Below are 23404 nucleotides of genomic sequence, written 5' to 3'. Positions count from 1 at the left end.
GTGTTGCCCTGAAGACATGCGCCCCATATTTCCGCATTAAAATTTATACTTTTTTTACGATTAAATTAATAGCTGAAGGTTCAAAACATTGATATTAATTGGATTTGAAAAAAAAAATCCGTCTTTTTACTCATTTGAATTGTATGATTTTTTTCTTCTGGCAACTCAACTGTAGTTGATATTGATAATCGACCCTTTAGTTTTTGCTTTATAAAATAAACAAATTTTTTACTTACCGTCTTAATGGTCTTTGAAGAACACATAGGTTCGATTTTTTCATTCACGGGCAAATACTCGATCGAAACGAATGTCGTAATTAGGCCCCAGTTTTCTTATTAATTATTTTTAGCATATCATTGCACCACGGTGCACACATATACCGGCCGACTTCTGTATTGTCAGTTGCTTTGTATTCGTGCATGAAACTAGGGGTTCTTAAATCGAGTTCCATACTAGAGTAATTTTATGAAAAATGCACGAATACAAAGCAATTGACAATACGGAAGTCAGCCGGTATATGTGTGCACCGTGGTGCTTTTATAATACCACATGGTCGAAATTTAGCAACTTCGGCCAGTTAAAGGTTAATTTCCAAAACCACATCTTAACTAAACCTCAACACCCACATCTATCCTTATACGAAGTTTGAAAATTCTATCTTTATTCTCCGCATATTATCTATTGTACTAAAAATGCTAAATTTAAAGATCCTATCTTTCGCGGTTTCGCCTGTACGCCTTTCCACAGTCGATATGTGTGAAGAGCTGCCCAAGTAACAGCGAAACCGGTCACATAAATTTGTGACTGTGTGGGTTCGAGTCCTTGGCTTTCCTTTTTCACTTGCAAAAAATTTCGATCATCAAGCTTAACTCTTAAACGAGCTTATTAATAAAAAACCAATGTCTTCAACTTTTTATTCATATATCGTTTTATTACAACAAAACAACAAATATGATTTTTTTACATTTTAATCTAAATATACTTCTGGAAATTTTTAAAACAAATACTATTTTTACAATTGATCCTTCTTCTTCCAAAACATAGATCCATTTATGGATAGACGTTTTGGAATAAGCAGAAACATATTTGGCACATAGCTATTTAAGTTATTTGGCCTTATTACGATTGTCGTTATCGACTGCCTTGTTGTTTTCTTATTGTTGCTTGCTGTGGAATTAATTCTAATATAAAACGGGACATTGTAATTTTTTCAAAGAAAAATGTAATACCGAAATATACGGGTATGTTCGAGACACACTTCACCTCTCACTTCACGCCACAAGTATTTTGTTCACTCCATTTACTCCTATTTTTTGTGAATTTCTTGGGGGTAAGATTTATTAGGGTATTTAAAAAGAAGAGTACACCCTAGCCATAAAATACTCGAAAAATAAGCGTAAATGGGTTGTGCAAAATGCTTGAGGCGTGAAGTGTGTCTCAGAACATACTCGATATATAAGTATGAAAAATAACCTTTAACAAGAACAACGACGTAATAACGACAACCCCAATAAGTCTATGGGATTTACAAAATATATGTATATAAAAAGCAATATGAATGTTAGCATGATAATAACAATATAATGACAACATGTAGAAAAAATATTTTTTACAAAAATCTCAAGTGAATCGTTCTGTGATCACCAACAAAAAACTGATAACATTATATCTTAACCTGTTCGAGACAGTTGCCCGTAAAAGTGATCACAGTTTCATTTTTAGTGGGGGGTTTTTCACTCCGCCTTAATTATTTGAATTAGCTTGGTTTTGTGGACATAGAACAAGATTTAAGTTCTTTTTAGTTAAAACCTTACGCAAAGCCCTTAGAGTTTTAATGCAAATTACAACACAGCATCCATTGGCCACACCTTCCGAAGGATTTTTGCATGTACAACTGTCACTTTTAATAGATTTGAGAGTTGTGTCGGCAACCGATGTTTGAACATTTGTAGAACAACAAGAACTGGTGTTCTTCGATGTTTGGGGTGGTGGCGCCGAACAACATGATGGCGCCGGAGGCGGTGGAGCTCCAGAAGAACAACACGAGGGTGTATTTTTATTTACAATTGGTGGTTTTGAACAACACTGATTTATTGTTTTGTTAGTGGTCGTAGCGGAACACGAAGATGTGGACTCTCTCTTAACACCGCCACAACAACCTCCTTTTCCATCCATAGAAGCAAGATTTTGTAAAAGCAATGCAACGTCTTCTATGTTTTGATTGAGATCAGATTCTCGTTTATTTGGGGTCTTATTTGATTTCTTACTGCCCCCACAACATCCTTTTGATGGAGCCTTTGTTAACGACTGGTGGCTGGACGTCGTCCCTGATGTTGGCTTCTTTCCACATGGTTTTTCCGATGAACAGCCACCTTGACAATCTTTAGTTTTATCACATTTGCAGTTGACACAACTACAGATACCTGCATCAGCGGTTATTTGCTTCAATGTTGGTTTGTTGTTTCTCAAATCGACTTCTATTAGACCAGAGCCGTCGTTCGGAACTTCATCGGCTTTTTGTAATGTTTCCTGCAGTAAGCTTGCATTATTGTCGATAGTCATTAGAATATCGTTCAATAATGACTCGGTTTCCATATCTGCATCACTGCTGTAGTCAGTGCTTCCCATTAACAACTCTTCGATATTCTCTTGAAGAGGCACCATATCGGCCGAATTGTTAAGGGTTCCAGCAACAATTTCAGCGTTGTTCGCGTTGTTTACTTGGTTCTGTTTTTGGGCATGACTGTTATTATCAATGCTAGGATTTTGATTAGCGGTTGGATCATTATCGATTTCCATTAGACTATTGGTGTTTATGGCTGCATTTGAATAGGATGTCGGATTTGCATTAATTGTCGACATAGCACTGGCAAAATTAGATTGCAAATCTACATAGCTGGGCACTTCGGTGGGTATGGCCAGACCTTGAACTGAGACAGGCGCCATCGTCAATATTGGATTCGACAGCAATACACCTTGCGACCACGAAGGCGTGGGAATTTCCTCTTCCGCGGCGTAGGATACTTGTAGGGCTTGGCCCATTTCGGGTAACGGCATGCTTTCAATTTTCGGAGCTAAGGCTGTACATTGCGAATTCTTTATTTCGGGCATCTGTAACGAATATAAATCCTCAATTTTACATTCCACAGCTACAGCTTTGACCGCTTTCGTAGACACTTGAAGCTCGCTGCCATCGAATTCACTGCTGTTATATGTGGAAGTAGTCTCATCGCCATGGGACTCCTCCTGCTTTATATAATCAATCTCATCTTCATTATTGGCTTTTTTGTTTCGATTTTTGGTTTTACGTTCTCTTGTGCAACGGTTCTGGGTTTGTTTTTGATGGGTCTTCTTGTGCGACTTTAGACTGTGTGAGGTGCTGAATGATTTTTGGCAAGTTGTCTCTTCGCATGGATACGGCCGTTCACCGGTATGGGTGCGTATATGGGTTTTCAAATGATGGGATGCTGTAAATGCCTTGCCACATGCATCTTCAGGACACTTGTACGGCCGCTCCTGAGTATGGGTACGCATATGTTTCTTTAAGTCGCTCAACGTTGTGAAGCATTTGTGGCATTGATTACAATTAAACGTTTCGCCATTGTGCAAGCGCAGATGGGCATGCAATCTGAAAATGTAAAATGCAAGTGTTAAAGTACCAAAATTAGATACACAAACAATAAGCGAATTGCACTTTTTTGCCGCATGTATGTACTTTTTGCCGCATGTAACTAACCTGTAACGTGTATTGAAGGCCTTCTCACATCCTTCCACATTACATTCGTACGGTTTTACTTTGGTATGAACTCTGATGTGAATTTTTAGACTGTACGAAGTCAAAAATGCCTTTCCACAACCTTCCTCAGTGCATTTAAAGCGATATTCACCTGGAATAACATCATCAATTAAATATGATAAAAAAAATAATGGGCATAAATGTTCAACGTACCTTTGTGCGTTTTTAAATGTGTTCTCAAGTTGCCAATTGTACTATAACTTCGATTGCAATTCTCATAGTTACATTTGTACCGTGATAGTGATTCGTCCGAACTCTATATATTTTTATAAAAAAAAAACAACAAAAATATTACATATATATGTATTTCTTAAATACGGACAAAGTTTCCCGACCATTACGAAAATTAAATCAAAAATGAAAATACATGCAAAAGAAAAAACATGTGAGTAATTTTTTATGAGAGCGAAACTAAATGGCGATAAGCTTATATGCGATTATGTCAAAATTTCATTAAAACTTGTTAGGAAATACCTTTTTCCATTTTTTAACGTGGATCATTTATTATTTTTTTTTTACTGGAAGCTTTGCGTTAATGGTTTTTGCTAGATTCACTCATTATTTTCAAAATGCAATTGGTTCAACTAATGTTTTATTTTTTCTTGATTTTTGCACTATAAAGCAAAATAGTGTGTGTTAAATGGGATTATTATTGATTTGCATAACTACTGGACAAAGATTCACTCTGGATAGTAAATTACGTTAATTATCAAGTTTCTAACAGGAACGCAGAAACACATGTCTTAAAAGTATTTTATGTCGAAAAAGTAAAAAAAAAATTAACCGGAATGTTTGAGAAATATGTAGCATCTTGGTAAGACCCTAAAAATGGTTGTTTTGAATAATAAACGTTAACTCTAACTCCAGAAAGCAGTTTCATAAGCTTTCTTATAACACCCTCATGATTAAAAGTTCTAAACCGACTTTTGTATTTGAAGCTTCAGTTAAAAAAGGCGTCAACATGTTGGACAGCCTCGAAAATAAATCTGTAGTGGGATTCTGTAGCTCATTTTTGCTGTTATCGATAATTGTCGGTAAAATTAAAATGCTTATAATTTCGATAATTAACGAAAATTTTCGGTAAGTTAACGATGAATAAAAAGTAGTCGCTAGCCTCTACCGACACCAACAATGATGCCAACTTTTCTTTATGTTTTTGGTCATAATTTTGCAATTTAATTTTACCGATTTTTGTCGGTAACAGCAAAAATGAGTTAAGGGGAGTACACATTATCATTCAAAACTGACAGTCAGCGTACTTTTAGGACAATTTTCCGGCAAATAACTTTTATTTAGGTAAAAACTTTTGAAATACAATATATACGGTATTATTTAGAGATTACAAAAGAAATTTTTCAGTTTGGCTTTGATATTCACAAAATAGACCTCGATGACTGTCAGTTTTGCTTGTCAATGTGTACTATGCTTTACAGAATCCCACTACTGGTCTGATCTAAGATTTCTAGTAAAAGTTGTTTGTATTTTTTCTTATTATATATACATAATTATAATAAATAAAATAGAAAGTAAATTATGCTAAAAATTCTTCATCCACACAAATATGGGTAAGTAGGGCTATAAGTAAGATATTTCCTTTAAATGTATGCCAAAATAAATCGCCTGCAAGGATGCGCCAATAATACAAATACATCTAATATTTATTATTTTCAACCCCACATTTTCTATGTATGTTTGATATTATCTCAACGTAAACTTTCTAAATTCAAGAAATGAATGGATCGTTTGTTTTAGCTCATTTAGACTAGCCATAAATCCTCGACTGGATTTAATAAAACCAGAACAAATCTCAATGCATTTAGATATACATTTTGGAGGATTTAAATGACAGTCAGCTGATTTTTGTTCATAGCACAATTACCAAGGTAGATGCACGAGCCCATCTGATCGAATTTGAAACGTCAAAAGAGTTTTTTGTAAATTGAATTCGTCTCAAAAAACATACGTCAAATTACAAATTTATTGTTTAATACTGAATATGTTAGCACATTATGCTACTAATGCTAACTAAAGAGCAAATAAAGAATTATTTTATAGCAGTTTGTCCATCTAAAATAAATAAACGAATTATTTTATCGTTTAGACATCGTAAATATTAGTCTTGGTTCATTGAAATCAACTTTGTACATCAAAACAAATTTAATTTTCCGCCTTATTTACAACTTTTTACATTTTAAGACGTTCGCGGACGCAAGCAAATTCAGAGAGGTGAAAAAATGACACCCAATTATTTTCGAAATTAGTTTTTTTGTTTTTATTTATTTATTATTATTTCTTCTTTATTATAGAACGTTTCTTGTTTAAATAAATCGTATTATGTATATTAATCACCAAAACTTAAGATTGTATACAAGTAAATGAACAAAAATTGGCTGACAATATGAATGCTATAGCATTCACGTCATTTTGGATCAGAATGCTATAGCATTCACGTCCGCGAACGTGTTCCTACGTGTTCCATCTACCTTGTTTCTTATGCCAGCTTGCAACCTTTTGTATTTTCTAGCAATATGTTGCAAAAAACAGAGTTGTATACGAGGAATTTATGCCAGATTTAAAACAAATCCATTCAATGCGAGGATTTATTTTTGTATGGGAAATCTGATAGATTTTGGCTGGATTTAGCAAATAAAACCTGATAATGTACTAAATCCGGCTAATGAAGTCATATCTAAATGGGCTATTATAGTTAAATTATTTTGTTGTCGGCGGAAACCACTAACTTGGCCAATATGAGTATCTCATTCTATACAATTGTAATTGGGGTTGATAATAGATCTAGATCTGAATGTGTCAAGAAGTGAGATTATATTCCATCCACTGATAATTTTTAATTGAGAAACTATACAACTAAATAAATAATTGATAGCATATCTAACGGACTTGTCACATATATGTTATATGCCCAACAAACTTTTGCATATCTGTTATCTAAATCATTAACTGTCCCAAACATTCCATTGTCCAGTAGTTTAGTTTTAGTGTTTTATTAAACACAATTATATATTCTAATGGTAGTTGATTATTTATTTTAGCTGAGCGGAATAATAAATTAGAGTACCTCGAAGGAAACAGTTGCGTAAGTTGATTCCCCTTTCTGTTTGTGTAACGCACCGGGTCGAATGCATAATGAAAGTTCATCAGGCTCATTATTTACTTCCATGTAACAACTATAAATTTATTATTTTTCATTAATGTTTGGATATTTTTTGTTTGTTTTGGTGTGGAGTATAGAGAGATGGCAGCGTATGTATAGGCGCACATAAATACATGTTGGCTTTTCAACAAATTGCAAATTATGCTGCAAACAAATATATATGTAGGTATATTATATAATATAGCAACTGTTTTTGCCTTTATATTGCTAAACTCAGTGTTAAAATGTTTTGCTCTTAGTTTAGTAAAAATAGTTAAATCGGGAAAAACAGAAACAAAAAAACTTTTATTTGAATTTTATATACACACTAGCAATATATTATTCATCGACAATTAAGTATTGTTAGAGAGCAGGATAATTACAGCCGAAACCCTTTTCTGCAAAACGAAATTTCAGAATTAAAATATCAGTATAAATAAATCGATAAATTTCCACCCACCTTCTTAAACGGAAGAGTATTCGGAAAATAAACACACCAGCGGAATGCCCCTTACAATCTATTTACGACCTTGGTCGTTGACATAGAAAAACATGACATTTATTTATAGAAATAAAAATACTTTCCATAGCAAGTGGGACTTATTTTTATAGGTCACTTTCAAAAGCAAAGCAGTTTTTGCTACTTTAGAATATCAAAATTCGCACCCCGAAAATGCAATAAATGACATGAAAATATTAAACATGTAATTTTTATGACTTTTTAATAGCGATGCACTGCCAAGGCAATGGTAAAGAAAATATTGAAAAACTACAGTACCAACCTATCAAATAAAATCTGTACTTTTTAGAGCAGAACTAAGAACTAATATTTTAATAATAATTAGTATTTAGTTGTGCATGACACATATGGGGCTATGTGAACGTTGGCGAAATCTGATCCCTTAAAATATAATCAAGAATGTAAAAATAAGACGCGTGTATAAAATATAGTTAGCTTCCATTAAAAAATCGACAACATGAAGATAAGATAATACAAAAAATTTATGATATTTCTTTTGTCGCCCCAACTGATTTAACTTTTTACATTTAAAATTTATAATATAATAATTTGGTTTAAATAGATATTTTATTTTATATATACATTCAGCCTTTGAAAAAGGAAAGTTAGAAAAAATGAAGGAAGTCCATTATAATATTCCTCTTGGTCATTTTAGTTTGCAACTCATGAGGAAGACCGAAAAATATTTCAAGGAGAGGACACCAATTTTCTCTTTTTTTTGCACGAGTTATTACCCATTACATTTGAACTTTGAATATGGACATTTATACACATTTCTGGAAAGAGGACGGTCTCTTTTAGGAATATGAGCAGAGTATATGGGCTAATCCCTAAAATTAATGTTTCATAATTACAGCCCTGTCAACGACATCAGCTGAGCCCATTCTGATACACAGTAGGGTTGGTACAACAACTGAATAAATATGAACATTAGCTCAATAAATATGAAGATTCCAGAAATGATTTTTTGTTCTATTTAGGAAAAAATATGACGTGTAATATTCGATATTCCCTTCGACAGCTTAATTTGAAATTATATTTACTGGAACCGATTGCATGAACACAATCGGAGAAGGAAATACAAAAAGGCGGCCTGCTTTTTCCATAAGAACATTTTTGATTCTCAAGATTTATATTAATCTGTGGGATATAAAAATACAACATGCATCATTATACGTAAGATTCAAACCGAAACCATTTAAGCTCATTGAATACCTTCGACGATATGCACAAATATTTATATAATTATAGACAAATTAAATAAAAATTAAAAAAAATATTTGGCAAATTGTACAAAAATTAAATGCAACTTTTTTTTTGTAATAAAAAAATGAAATGAATGCTAGACACATGTCTATGCAATACAAAAACATCGGTAGCTGTTAACGCCCCCAAACAGCATTGTATACTCATGTTTTTCATATAGAGGCTGGCTATTACCCCAAAGTCAATGGCGACCATCGATAAAGATACTGTGCATTGGTTGTCTTGTCTATATTTCGGGCGAATATATAGAACGATCAAAATGAAGTCAACCTTTCTTAATTAATCAATGCTATTCTTGGTAGAAACGAGGACATGCAAAAACTCAATAGTCCAAATATGTCAATAATTATGTTCTTAATGATCGACTACCACTTGCTGCGAATAGAAAATACCTACTATGTTTCAATAACAATCTGTTTAAATACAATTTTCCTCTCTTTTTTTGCTTTTGTAAATCATCCATGTATTCATTGTATAATATTGTGATGGTGTATGTGTTCGATTTTTGTTTTAAACAAAACAATTCTTTTATTTTTATTTGGACGTCTATTTTTAGACTTGTGACTTTTCAAATCATAATTTCTTTCTCGGCGAAATCTTCAAAGTGTGGTACTTTTTTCATTTAAATTTTTTGTTTGTGGAATAAATTATTTATGTATGTTGCGTGGGTCCTCTTTAACGGAATGCTTCTCCTATCAAAAACCTCAATTTTTATTCGACCATTTCGGCAGATATACAAAATTTGTATGTATGTATCTATGTATTTATACGTATATACAGTGGATGCGAGAATAAACAAACAAAAAGTAGTAGTTCCATTCAGATTCGCCAGATTAAAAACAAATAGCAAAAATGTAAATGCAATACTATCTTCTTCGAAATCAAAATATGAATGACATCAATATTACTTAGAAGAATAAATATTCATAATTTTGTATACTCTATACTGCAATTAAGAGTAAACGTGTAAAATTTTAAATAAATCGAGTAATATCAATGTAATGTGAACTGTCATGTTTAGGTTAAATAAGTAATTTCCCATGTATAGAAACAAGGGAATTTGTCAACCAGGCAATGAAGGTTCAATTCCATTGGAACCGCGCATTTCATTCTCTAACTACATAATACAAAATATTACAGCAATATTTATGTATGCAAGTCCAAAAGGCATGCTAATATACACATGTACATACATACATAGTTATTCCTATACATGTCGGTGTTCCCCATGAAGAATTATAGGCTATAATCGCCAAAAGTATTTGCACATAAATAAGCCATGCAATATAGTTTTTATAAAGCAAACATTAGCAAGATAATTCCCTTTAAAGGATGAATATAAAAGATAGCTTTCTAACAATACAAATTAAAGCATATAAAATGTTGACTGGCTACCTTTGATTTGAAACATTTGTAGATGCTAGTTTTGCTTGTGACAAGGATGATGTGGCATTTGCATCCTTTTGTTCACACGACGTTTCAATTTCATATTGAATCATTGAAGCTGTCGGTGGCGGTGGTTGGACTTGCACTAGTTTCTCATTTTCAAACGTATACTCAAATTTCAAAAAAATCCCGTTATTGGCGTTGGGATCCATGTATGTCGATAACGATGGCATATTGCCATTATTCAATGTTGACGGTGTTGGGGTTCTGGTTTCCGTTATAGGGGAATTGTCCCCTATGTCCATGTAGTTAAAGTCCGTTGATGGCATGGTTGTTAATAATGATGATGAAGTGGAGTTGGTATCAATGATGTTAGATGATGCGGATGCTGGCAAGTATGATGGAACCGATGACCCCGATGCATTGTGATATGTCTTGTCTGTCGAAAGATTTAAATAGTTTAATACAAAATCATCATCAATATATAAATTTGTGTCATTCGAAGGCATACTCAATAGCTTGCTTGTGAACTCATTATGATTGTTGTTCCCCACCACCAGTGCAGGAGAGCTACTGTTTTCTGCGACGCAGTGGTTGTTACGAATATAATTGATATCAATTAAGTTATCATCGTATATATTAAAACCTAATTGTTGGAGCACCTGTCGTTGTTGCTGTAGTCGCTGCTGCTCTTCAAGATATTCAGCCGACCCGTCATAGTCGACATAAACGCCGCAGCTGCTGCCATCACTGGACACTTGCTGTTGTGGTAGTGCGGGATTAACTATTGACGAGGATGACGAAGAAAAGTTTGATAAGGAAGATAGATTCAAGCTACTACTGTACGCTGAATCGTCACACTCGCTGTTATCTTTTACATTCGCAGCGAACAATAGAACATTTTGATCACTGTATATGTCACCACTTTCCATAACGAAATCACAATTTTCTTCCACAGTTTTTTACGTCTTGCCACTTCGAATTGAAATGTATGGAAAATTTTAACCATACGGTACGACGATTTATCAAATGAATTCGATACGAACGACTGTATTGGTATGTATCTGTGAGTTTGTTTAATTTTTCATTCCATTATTTCATCACAAAAATAATATTTTTAATCTCTGATTCGGTTAAAATTGTTTGCACATTCTTTTTATTCTTATTTTGTCACTGCAATTGGTTTGGAATAGCTCGCGAAAACACAAAGACATTAAAATTTTTTATTTTGTAACATTCCGTATATTCCGATCTCGATTTTGAATAAAGAATAAAGTTTGATCAGATAGATAGTCCAGAGCCGCGACGACGGAATCTGCAATTTTAATTTGGAACATTTCGACTTTACGCCGTAGCGTGGCACAATTATCAAGGTAGATGCATCAGCCCAGTTGATCGTAGAGCCAGCAAACTATTTGTACGTGGTATGTATGCTTGGTTTACATTCGGCGTCGTTTCGTGATGTCGCGCGAAATCAAGCAAAATTTACCATGATTTCGCATAGTTAATGGCCAGACTAGCACGATTTCAACATGGCGACGTCCAGTTTATAGGCGAAGGGTATGAAGTAGTGAAACCTATGTACATGGTTTCTGTGTTTGTTGTGTTGCCTCTTCTAATTATTCGTTGCAAGATTTTTATTTTCTCAAGATTTAATAAAAACAATTTATTAATGAAATAATGAAAATGTAACTATTAATATTAATTTAATTATTAATGTTAATTATTTTGTGTTGTTTTTTAGTTTATTTACGTTTGTTGTTTTTTTTTATTGGTATGAGAAACACAACAAACGCGAATGGTAAAATAAAGAGGACACGCAAAAATCTTAAATTTCACGTTAACGTGTGTGGACATCAGAGCTCCGAATACTCGCTCGAATTCCACTCGCGAGTGAAACTCTTCTCGAATTTGAGCTAGTTGAGGGGGAGCAACTTGCCCCCTCTCCAGCGCCAAACAAAAACGTATCCCACCCTCAAATAAACTTGCCCCAAGCCCACCAAAAATATTGCAACCAAAGAAAATTAGCACCTCCCTCCAAATTTTCACTCGCGAGTAAATCGGAGCTCTTGCTAGTCTGACCATCGACATACAAAAACGAAATCATCTTATGCTTTGTTTACATTTACGAAATCCATTCGATTTCAACTGTCTATTCCTTTGTGTATACGTCAAATGAAATCTCATCTGAAATCCATTGGATTTCATTTGACGTTTAAGCAAAGGAATTGACAGTTGAAACCGAGTGGATTTCGTAAATGTAAACCTAGTATTAGTCTTTTTTATGTTTATACCATGGTACAATTAGAAAGGTAGATGCCTCAACCCAGCTGATCGAATCTAAAACGTCAAAAAACTATGAATTCGCCATGAAAAATCAAAACAAAAAACCATATGATTCGGTTAGTAAGAGATAGCATGTCTACACTTTATAGACAAACACAAGCGATAAAAAGAGAAAACAAGAGACCTGTTGGCGAAAATTTTGACAGTTTACATTACAAAAAAAGTTGCTTTGTTGTAGCAATTCGCCGATGCATCTACCTTTCTTATTGTACCATGTACGCGATATAAATAAAGAAAACAACAGAAAACGAATGAAAAATAATATTTTGCCGTGCAGAAGGAATTACATATGGGCGAAAAAAGTGAAAGTTGCTATGCATGAATATGTAAAATACAGACCGTGTAAAAACCGCATAAGTAAGAGATAGAATGTGTTCGCTTCATAGACAAACACATGCGATAAAAAGAGACAACAAGAGACCATTTGGCGAAATTTTTGACATTTTACATTACAAAAAAAGTTGATTTGTTGTAGCAATTCGCTGATGCATCTACCTAAGTGATTGTGCCATGGTTGGCATTTGTTACTGTTGTTTTTTACTGACGACAACTGCAAAAATTGTTGTAAAATTGTGAATGAAAATCATCGATTTCTTTTTGTTTTCTGTTCGCTTATTCTGTTATATATACATTTAAATTTATTTTTTGAAAACATTTTTGACATTTCGCAGTACTGAACCAAGGCACATTAAAGAAGGTAGCCGACTCGTATCAGCTGATTGAACATGAAATGTCAAATAAAATTGTTGTAATTGTGAAATGTAAACAAACATCTTGTTCTGATTGGCCGAAGCTAAATCGCTGCAAATTTAAGCGCCAAGGCCAATTGATTCTCTTTACAAATTTTGACGTATTATGTTACGGCAAAAGTTGCTTTGTTGTAGCAATTCGCCGAATCGGCTACCTTCTATATTTGCCTTGTACTGAACTTTTGTTGTAGTTGTTAGCTGATGCATCTGCCTGGTAATTGTGCAATGATTATAACATCATGCTACCTTATTTATTGTGTTATGGCCACGATGATTATCGTAATCATAGCTGCCGCCGTCAGAAAAATTAAGTCGCCTTTGCTCTCTGTCATAGATAGGTTCGCATTTGTTTGTTTACCAAATAGAATATTAGTAGCAGGAATTTATTAATTCATTTTCATCTTAAAAATGAGTTCACCTTCAGTAAAGAACCAAAATGACACTGCTACAAAGCAACGGAAGTCTACAAAAACAAACTCAACGGTAAAAACAAATTTGGATACTAGAGCCGAGCTGGCGGATCTCATTAAGAAAAAGGCGGAAACATCAGTAAGTTCTGGAATATGTACACTGCATCCTGGTTATCTACCTCCCTGCTTAACTGCCATTCCCGTTTGATTGGCTCACGGTTATTTGCTCGTGATTACTAAATTTCTTATTGATTAAATAATATAACTTATACATAAAATTTTAGACTTGAAATGAACTATTCTACTATACACCGTTTTGTTTTTTGACGATTATGTTCTACTTGTTGTCATTTTTTGTCAGGTTGAGATTCGATTTTTGTAACTACCCACATGAGGTTGCTATGCGGATTTTCCCGCATAAATGCATAAATTTTTTTGGAATTTTATGAGAGGTAGTTAACCGGGGTGCAGTGTATTGACAAAAATAAGTGAACTGTAATTGTACAATATTGTTCGTTCTAGGAACAATTGGCCAATCTGGAAAGACAGATTTATGCATTCGAAGGTTCATATTTGGAAGACACACAACTGTGCGGCAACATTATACGTGGATGGGAACGCTACTTGACATCGAACAAGGCCACAAATTCCAAAGCAGACAAACGTAATAGAAAGTTCAAAGAAGCTGAGCGATTGTTCTCAAAGTCATCCATAACATCTATGGCCATCTGCAACCGTAAGTTAACATCAATGAAACCGTATGATATGTTGTATTGGTAACTTGATTTCTTTTTATCAGCTGAACGAGCCAGTGAATCCGACTCGGTGACAAACGAAGATTCCAGTGACAATCAAATTGCTTTGAACCAAAATACAACAACAGCCCATGATGGAGCCACAAGTATAAAAAGTACCGGAAAGGATGATAAAAGTGACCGGGCAACTACTCCCCAGAGAGAAACAGTTAAAGAACCGGGAACGCCGAGTGGAGGGACGTCGACCAAAAGTAAGCTGTCTTCTTCATCCAGCGTGACAGCCAAGAAAGGTGGACATGTCAATAAAAAGATCCGTCACCGATGATTTAGGGGAAGACCGCGGCTCCGATCGTCATATTGAAAAAAGACCCGCGTTTACAAAATATCTTAACGTTTAGATTTAAGGCATTCACGACATTTTTAACGCATACTCTCTTGGAACTAAATGCTACAAAGGAATTAGAAATTTTAGTTTACAAAATATATGATACTAGCAAAATGCCCGCTACTTCGTAAGCGGAAAAGGAATAATATACAAATAAGCAATATTTAGTATGGAGAACACTGAAAAATTTGATGTACTAATACCTATTTGAATTGATATTTAATTTCTTTCAAGTACTGCTCGTATACGTTTTGTTCGAATTTCAAAAAAAGACCTCTACACTTCAACAGCGGCCTACATTTTAAATTCCAGTCCACTTTTTCAAGTGAACTTACAATAACGTTTAAAATAGACAACAAAGATAAAAACAATTTTGTTGAAAAGGTACGTTTGACTTTTTGATTTCAGTACATTATTTAGAAACCAAATTCGTGTTAACCTAGAAACAATAGTACATTATTCAGTACAATTTTTAAAATCCAGGACCTTAGCTCAAATGTTACAGTTTTAGCTCTACTTGTTCACCCAATGTCAATGGTATTACATGTAGAAACCTTTCATACATTTAAAGGCGGATTTAAATAAACATTCTGATCCAATCTCAACAGTTATTCTCATAACAAATTTCATTTATCAATTCACCCAGTACCAGTGTTTTAATATTTAGTATTATTTAATACTTCTAGTACACTTATTGTACGACCACCTCTAACAATGAACCTGACAAATCAAAAATATATCAGAATTTCACATCTATACCAAATTTATTGCAATTTTGTACTTTTCACGCACTAATGATATAACTCCATCTTCATTGCTACACCCAACGTCAAATTTAATAGCATTCAGTACATTTCGTATTTCTCAATAAATCATCCAGCCCTCAGCCTAATTTTAGAATTTGTATGCATTTCAAAAAATCCTTATCTAAACACCAACACAATCCCTCATACAACAATTCGGAATTCCACCTATATCTCATCATGCAACACCAAAATGGTACAAAATTTAGTACTTATAGTATGTATAAGTTTCAAAAATTACTTCCTTTTATCAAAAACTATATCCAAACCGCGATTTAGTGTTTTTCGTATACATTAGTACGAATTTCCAAAACTTTCCCTCTATCTCCACTCTAAACGTCAACTGCTATACTAATACAAATTTCACAATTTCAGCTCTACCCCTTTACACAATAACAGTTTGGACCAAATTCTGTGCCATTTAGTAATTTTCGTACACTTGGTGTACGTAAACCCACAACCACATCCATATCTCAACCCTACACACCAACAGCGGCTATAATACCAAATTTCCGAATTCCACTTCTATTCATAATACCATTAATACTTTTCGTATGAAAGTACGCATTTCAATAACTATCTCCAACAGTAATTGCGAATTTCAGGATTCCAACCCTATCCGTCCACCCAAATCTAAATTTTACCAAATTTAGTACCATTTATTAATTTTCGTACCCATAAGTACGAATTTCCAAAGCTACCTCAATGCTACACTCCATAAGTAATCTTAATTATAAATTTCAGGATTCCAGCTCTATCTGTACACCCAAATCCAAAATGTACTAAACTTAGTACCATTTAGTACTTTCCGTACCCATAAGTACGAATTTCCGAAACTACCTCAATCCTATACTCCATAAGTAATCTTAATTCCAAATTTCAGGATTCCAGCTCTATCCGTCCACCTAAATTTAAATTGTACCATATTTAGTACCATTTAGTACTTTATTCCAAATTTCAGGATCCCAGCTCTATTCGTTTCCCCAAATCCAAATTGTACCAAATTTAATACTTTTCGTACCCATGAGTACGAATTTCCAGGACTAACTCAATCCTACACTCCAAAAGTAATTAAATTCCAAATTTCAGGATTCCAGCTCTATCCGTTCACCCAAATTCAAATTGTACCAAATTTAGTACGTTCCGTATCCATAAGTACGAATTTCCAAAACTTCCTCAATCCTACACTCCAATAGTAACCTTAATTCGAAATTTCAGGATTCCAACTCTATCCGTTCACCTAAATTTAAATTGTACCATATTTAGTACCATTTAGTACTTTCCGTACCCATAAGTAAGAATTTCCAAGACTAAGTCAATCGTACAGTCCAACAGTAATCTTAATTCCAAATTTCAGGATCCCAGCTCTAGTCGTTCCCCCAAATCCAAATTGTACCAAATTTAGTACTTTTCTTACCCATAAGTACGAATTTCAAAAAACTTTCTCAATCCTACACTCCAACAGTAACCTTAATTCGAAATTTCAGGATTCCAAGTCTATCCGTTCACCTAAATTTAAATTGTACCATATTTAGTACCATTTAGTACTTTCCGTACCCATAAGTATGAATTTCCAAAACTTCCTCAATCCTACACTCCAATAGTAACCTTAATTCGAAATTTCAGGATTCCAACTCTAGCCGTTCAACTAAATTTAAATTGTACCAAATTTAGTACCATTTAGTATTTTCCGTACCCATAAGTATAAATTTCCAAGACTAACTCAATCATACACTACAAAAGTAATTTAATTCCAAATTTCAGGATTCCAGCTCTATCCGTTCACCCAAATTCAATTTGTACCAAATTTAGTACCGTTTACTACTTTTCGTACCCATAAGTAAGAATTTCCAAAACTACCTCAATCCTTCACTCCATCAGTAATCTTAATTCCAAATTTCAGGTTTCCATGTCTATATAAATCCGAATTGTACCAAATTAGGTACCATTTAGTACTTTTCGTACACATAAGTATGAATTTCCAAAAGTACACCCATATCTCAATCGTACGCTTCAACGGTAATCTAAATTCCAAATTTCAGGTTTTCAGCTCTATCCGTTCAACCAAATTCAAATTGTACCAAATTTAGTACCATTTAGTACTACTCGTACACATAAGTACGAACTTCAAAAATAATTTCCTTATATCAACACCACTTCCCAACCTTGATTTCCATACCAAATATGAACATTGTAGCTATATCCGCTCAAAATATACAATTGGTACCAAATTTAGTAACTTTTCGTACACTTATAAGTCGAATTTCCAAAAACCCTTTGGTACATCTTTCTAAATCTCCATCAGTTACCCTCATTCCAAATTTCAGAATTCTAGCTCTTCCCGTTTGCGTAATACAAAGGGTACCATATTTAGTACCTTTTAGTACTTTTCGTACCCTTCTAGGTCGAATTTCCAAAAACCCAGCCTTATCTCACCCCTACACACCGACACCAACCCACAGTCAAAATTTCAGCTTTCTAGCTTCAGCGGTTTCGTCTGGGCGATGATCTGTCACTCACTCACTCACTTATCACTAAGCTCTTTTATATAATAAGATTGTGTATTATAAATAAAAGGCAACATATTTCGAACTCAAAAACTATAAAACAACAAAGTATATAACTAAGCCTATTATTAGCAGGGTTACGAACATTCCTCCAAGCATAACATATTTATCTTCAACAAAACGTCTTTCGATCAGTTTCATGGTGTGATTGGATAAGCCTAACGTACTGCCAATAGTCATAAGTCTTTTCTGTGCTCCTTTGAGTGTATTTCGTTGATTCACTAGGCTCGTAAGGATGTTGCTTCCGGTTGATAGCATTTCGTCCACACCTTGGTGTGCATTGCCCAATTGTTGGTTATGCTGTAATTCATAATCGAGGTCTAAACATGTTTCAGTATTATTTGCCGTAAAGCGATGACTAAGTAGCTGTTCCCTTTCGGATATCTCCTGTTGCCTCCTTTGTCTCTTTTCACGATAAAGTTGTAAACTGCTTTGCAAGTGTCGTACATCGTATTTCAATTGATCAACTTTCATTTTAGCAGTAGGTCGTTGCGAAACCGGCACTTTGTATAGAAGAACATCTAAACGGTCACAGTTGCTGAAATACATTGACTTATCAGATTGTTTTGGTGGTTGAAGTTACAGATGGAGGTAAACTGGGTAAACTTACCTATTGACTTGAGTTATTTTCATTTGTATCTCATTTTCCACATCGTAGTTGTCGGGTTGTCCTGCAGTATGGACCAATCTTTGGAAACTTTGTTCTATTTCTTTCAAAATATGATTTGTTTGGTGATACAACGCTTCCATTTTCAGAGTCGGTATTGTTTTTCTATTTGGTGTTTTGTTATGACGTGTGCATCAGAGACCTGCGCCGAGCACAGTTTGTCGGCGGCGGCGGCTTATGTTGAAAAATGTCAGCGGCGGCTATCAGCCGGCTGTGAGCCGACGTTTTTTAACATTTTTTTATATTGCATTACATCGTTTTTAATAATAAAAAATATATATGTACACACATAGGTATTATAAACAACAATTTTAAATATTGCATAAATTTTTATTAAAAAAATTATTTGTAAAACAAAGAAATTCATAGTTTTAAATTTAAGGATTTGGAATTACACATAAAAAATCATTTCTTTATATTACCCTGCGTTTACAAATGACAGGACAGTTGAGTTCATGTATTGATTGTCAAAATCGCACAACTTGCCTGTGTGACGTAGGCGTCCCGACAACTGCAAAAACAGTTTTAAAATTTTGAATGAAAATCATCGATTTCTTTCACCTATTTTTACAAAAATGTCAAAAATTTGTCTTCCTTTCTGTCTGTGAAAAAATGATGGACAGCTGGCAGACAAACGACAAATGTATGTATGTGTTAGTAAATCAGAGTTGTATTTGAAGACAAACTGTCTTGTGTAAACGCCTAGTTAAACTATTAAATATATCGTAGTTGTCGTGTATGAATAGCACCCTGTTTATCGTCAAAGGGCTTAAATTTGATCTTTTTGCTGTCACTAATGAGCCAGCACTTGTGTTACGGCTGTAACGTTTTCGAATAAGTTTCCACTATGGCAAATGGCCAACTTATTGTTTTTGGCAGAAGAATTATAATAAAACACAAACTTTGCCCTCGATTGAAATGAAACCAAACCCTTTGGCCTTTCGTTCTTTTACAAAGTCTGTTTATTTATGCGATTGTACGTTAGTTTGTACATCTGTTTTTTTTATTTGATGTTGTTCGCTTGTTTGTTTTATTATCTAAAATAAATGAAATTGAAATGGCATTACAAAGTAAATGAAAAATAAATGAAATTACAAAGTAAATTAAATGAAATGATTGCGTAATCAAATAAGGTCCAAAGGTTGATCTTACTTAATTCTTTCTCTCTTGGCGGTTTCTCCTGGAATGACTTAAAGGAGCCATTGTGAGAAATACCAAACGATAATATATCGTTTGTCTATTACAAAGATATTACTGAACACATCTTTAAAAACGATAACAAAAAAACAAAACAAAAAACAAAAAAAAACTTTGACCTCAAGCTCGAACACATTGTTTTTATTAACGATAACAAACATATATATTATAGAGCGTTAACACTATTAAAATAAAATCGATCTCAATGAAATTGATCATACAAAACAAATTGTACGTTATACAAAAAACATAAATTTTATAAAATCATAAAAACTAAAGTTAATAAATTTAAAATTTCAAATTAACGGAAAAAGTCTTCTAAGTTCATAACAACTTGAAAAAGCTTCTTGTGATGATGCGCTCGTTGATGGGCTACATAAAAATGAAGAGTCTAATTTCGCCACATTAGGAAACTCCTAACAAGTTTTTATAATATTAGCGATAAATTTGAACACATTTAAGCTATCCCTTCCTAGAAATACCACATTCACCCTTTTAGTCGCATAGGAGACTCCTCGAAGCAAACTTTGTAAAGTTGGAACTTTTTTAGCATAGGTTTGTTTGCAATTATTAATTGACCAAAATAGTGCCAAACCACTGATCCTCCTGAGGACAATTTCACTTTTTAATTTAATTAGGCTTTTACTTCTTAATAGTTTGTCATATACATTAATGTCGTTCCATTAAAAACAGCCAGGTCGTCATAGGATTCTGAGCTAGATTCATTTAAAAGATTATTTTACATATGTAATTTTAATTAATATTTTCATATATTTATTATTAATATGAATTTAACGGCTCAGCCGACAAAATTCTCGGCGGCGGCGGCTTTAAAATTTTATCGGCGGCTCGGCTTAGCCGGCTGTGAGCCGATCGGCGCAGGTCTCTGGTGTGCATTTGGTGGTATTGAGGCGAAGTCCTACTGTGCATACTACAAAGCTTTTTTTACAAAAACGACGGCGTAAAATTATTAAAGGCCAAACCTATAACCATGTACCATGTCTATAACTCTGCGTGTTGCGTGTGCGTTCAAAAATACAAAAACCAAATACATGTATTTAAATTTGAAATATGTACATGTATTTTGTTTTTGTATTTTTGCACTCACACGCAACACGCAGAGTTATAGGTTTGGCCCTAAAGAAGAAAGAGATAGAAAACCATAAAATCGTCGATAAAGATAAAAATCAAAACAAACCGTACGATACCCTACCACAATTACCAACAGGAAAACCCTTGTACAACATACATAAGGTGTGTACGATAACTTTCCCAGCAATAATTACTCAGTCAGTTCCAGCAACCTCTCTCAGTGAATTTTACTCTCACAAGCCATGGTAGAATAAGAAAAGGTAGCAGCAATACACAGCTGACTGAACTGGGTTGTAACGTTAGAGGTAGTTTACACTATCTATCAATGTCATATGACACGAAATAAAAACATTCCATATCTGCCCACGCAGGCAATGTGGAGACGTAATTTTATTACAATTTTGCTGGTGTGGACGCACAAAGTAAATCGCGTAAGGAAAATCCCCAATATTGCACATATTAGCGACTATATAATTATGGAAAATTTCATGTCATATGGCATTTACATATAGTGTAAACTACCCCTTAGTGTCAAATTTCATATGACATTTTATACATTTATTTCTATTTCAATGTACATTAGGGACATATATTTTTTGAGAAAAAAAAATATATCATTCGGAAAAAACCATTTCCCAGAAAGACTTCTTCATATCAATGATATGAAACCTCCTCCAAGTTCGAACGATAAGCCGCGCAGTAAATCCCCGCTTGTAGAGGCGATACAACGTTTGTTAATATGTGAGGTATTTTGTTAAAATTTAAAAAAATAAAGCCCTAATAAACATGTGCTTCTTTGATTTCTAAAACAAAACATTGAAACAGCTTCTCCTTTTTCTATGAATTTCCAGCGACCCCAAACTTTTCTGCAAGAACTCTACTTTCTGCGAGAATTTATGCATTTAGTGGAATGATGTGGAAGCATAAAAATTGAAAATGTAACGAATTTTCATTCATGTTTTCCAAAATATTCAACCAAATGTGAAAAAGTATTAGTTTTTTAAATTCCAATAATTTATAGACATTTCCTTGTTTTGTTTACAAATACAACTGGCAGTAACGTTACAAACAAAAACAAATTCCTTTGTGGTTGTTGTTCGAGTTGTATTTGTTGTAGTATTAACTTTACCTTGTATTTGTTCTACCATGCTCACAAGCAAGAAAAATTGCAGAAAGTTATCGAACAGCATTTTGCAAAAACTTGCAAGAAAGTCAGCTGTTTCCGAAAATGTATGAAATTTGTTTTTGTTTCTTTTGATATTTTAAACCAAACGGAACAAAAACGTAAATTTTAAAATTGCAGTTGACTTATTTAATGCTATAATCCTATCCAGAACGCTTTAGAATCTAAAAAAAATGTGAAATTGTGAAATTTTCTTGGTCAAAAATGTTAACATTTCGACTTGTTTACATTGAACAGGTGATTAAAAGTCAGCTGATCAGGCTTGCAAATTTTTGCGGGACAAATTTTCCCAGCAAAAATTTGCAAGTTCTCAGTCACAAAACTCTCCAAAAATCTCTCCAAACTCGCTCTCTTTTGCTGGATAATTTTGTTATCGAACAGCATACAGCAAAAATTTGTACGAATTTGTACAAATTATTGGGTTATCGTACACACCTATAGCCAACCGAATGACTGGGCAGAAGGCCAAATAGAATGACCGTCATGATGTTTGCAGGCCAATACCACATACATATGTATGTATCTAAAGAAATCGGAGAAATATAGAGATTTAAACTCACTTAACATTAATTTAGCGTTATAGTCCGTATACCCTGCGTTTACAAATGACAGGACAGTTGACTTCATGTATTGATTGTCAAAATCCCACAACTTGCCTGTGTGACGTAGGCGTCCATACAACTGCGAAAACAGTTGTAAAATTATGAATGAAAATCACCGACTTCTTTTTGTTTTCCGTTTACATATTTTGTTTTGTACATATTCTTTTGTTTTCAGCACATTTGAATTATCATCTCACTTCTTTTTCACAAAAATGTCAAAAATTTGTCAACCCGGCTGTCTGTGAAAAACTGATGGACAGCTGAGAGACAAACGACAAATGTATGCATGTGTTAGTAAATCAGAGTTGTATTTGAAGACAAACCGTCTGGTGTAAACGCCTAGTTAGACTAGCCATTTTAAATCGACTCGATTTCTAAATCCAACTTTCAAATCCTAGTTGTTTAGACTAGGCTAAAATGATATAAGATGCCAGTCAGCTGATCTTTGTTTACGTAAACATACGCCAATTTGCAAAAAAAATTGCTTGAAAATTAAAAAATGGAATGGAATACTGCAAAAAATAAT

At 33.9% G+C, this 23404-nt stretch overlaps 3 protein-coding genes across 5 annotated transcripts; 1 reads left to right on the top strand and 2 right to left on the bottom strand.

Moving 5' to 3' along the window:
- Positions 1-904: 904 nt before the first annotated feature.
- On the bottom strand, positions 905-11635 carry MTF-1 (Metal response element-binding Transcription Factor-1). 3 transcript variants are annotated; one of them, XM_073987338.1, is made up of 6 exons: positions 10634-11472; positions 10132-10561; positions 6876-6984; positions 3950-4052; positions 3737-3887; positions 905-3628 (listed from the first exon to the last, which is right to left on the bottom strand). In XM_073987338.1, the coding sequence occupies exons 1-6, from the start codon at positions 11052-11054 to the stop codon at positions 1744-1746; spliced, it is 3099 nt and encodes a 1032-aa protein (XP_073843439.1). In that variant the 5' UTR covers positions 11055-11472; the 3' UTR covers positions 905-1743. The 3 variants fall into 3 exon arrangements, with proteins under 3 accessions (XP_073843439.1, XP_073843438.1, XP_073843440.1); XM_073987337.1 differs by having other exon boundaries at positions 10132-11472; XM_073987339.1 differs by lacking the exons at positions 6876-6984; positions 10132-10561 and having other exon boundaries at positions 10785-11635.
- A 1773-nt stretch (positions 11636-13408) lies between these two features.
- Eaf6 (chromatin modification-related protein EAF6/MEAF6) lies at positions 13409-18170 on the top strand. Its single transcript, XM_073987361.1, has 3 exons — positions 13409-13766; positions 14150-14363; positions 14427-18170. The coding sequence occupies exons 1-3, from the start codon at positions 13626-13628 to the stop codon at positions 14705-14707; spliced, it is 636 nt and encodes a 211-aa protein (XP_073843462.1). The 5' UTR covers positions 13409-13625; the 3' UTR covers positions 14708-18170.
- Positions 15513-18955, bottom strand: Membrin (golgi SNAP receptor complex member 2). The gene is made up of 2 exons (XM_073987360.1): positions 18748-18955; positions 15513-18675 (listed from the first exon to the last, which is right to left on the bottom strand). Exons 1-2 carry the CDS (start codon positions 18885-18887, stop codon positions 18171-18173), a joined length of 645 nt encoding a protein of 214 aa, XP_073843461.1. The 5' UTR covers positions 18888-18955; the 3' UTR covers positions 15513-18170.
- Positions 18956-23404: the final 4449 nt, after the last annotated feature.

Source organism: Musca autumnalis, unplaced genomic scaffold (assembly GCF_047663935.1).
Source record: "Musca autumnalis isolate F117 unplaced genomic scaffold, ASM4766393v1 scaffold_4, whole genome shotgun sequence".
Classification (NCBI taxonomy): Eukaryota; Metazoa; Arthropoda; class Insecta; order Diptera; family Muscidae; genus Musca; species Musca autumnalis.
This window is presented reverse-complemented; position numbering and strand designations above follow the sequence as displayed.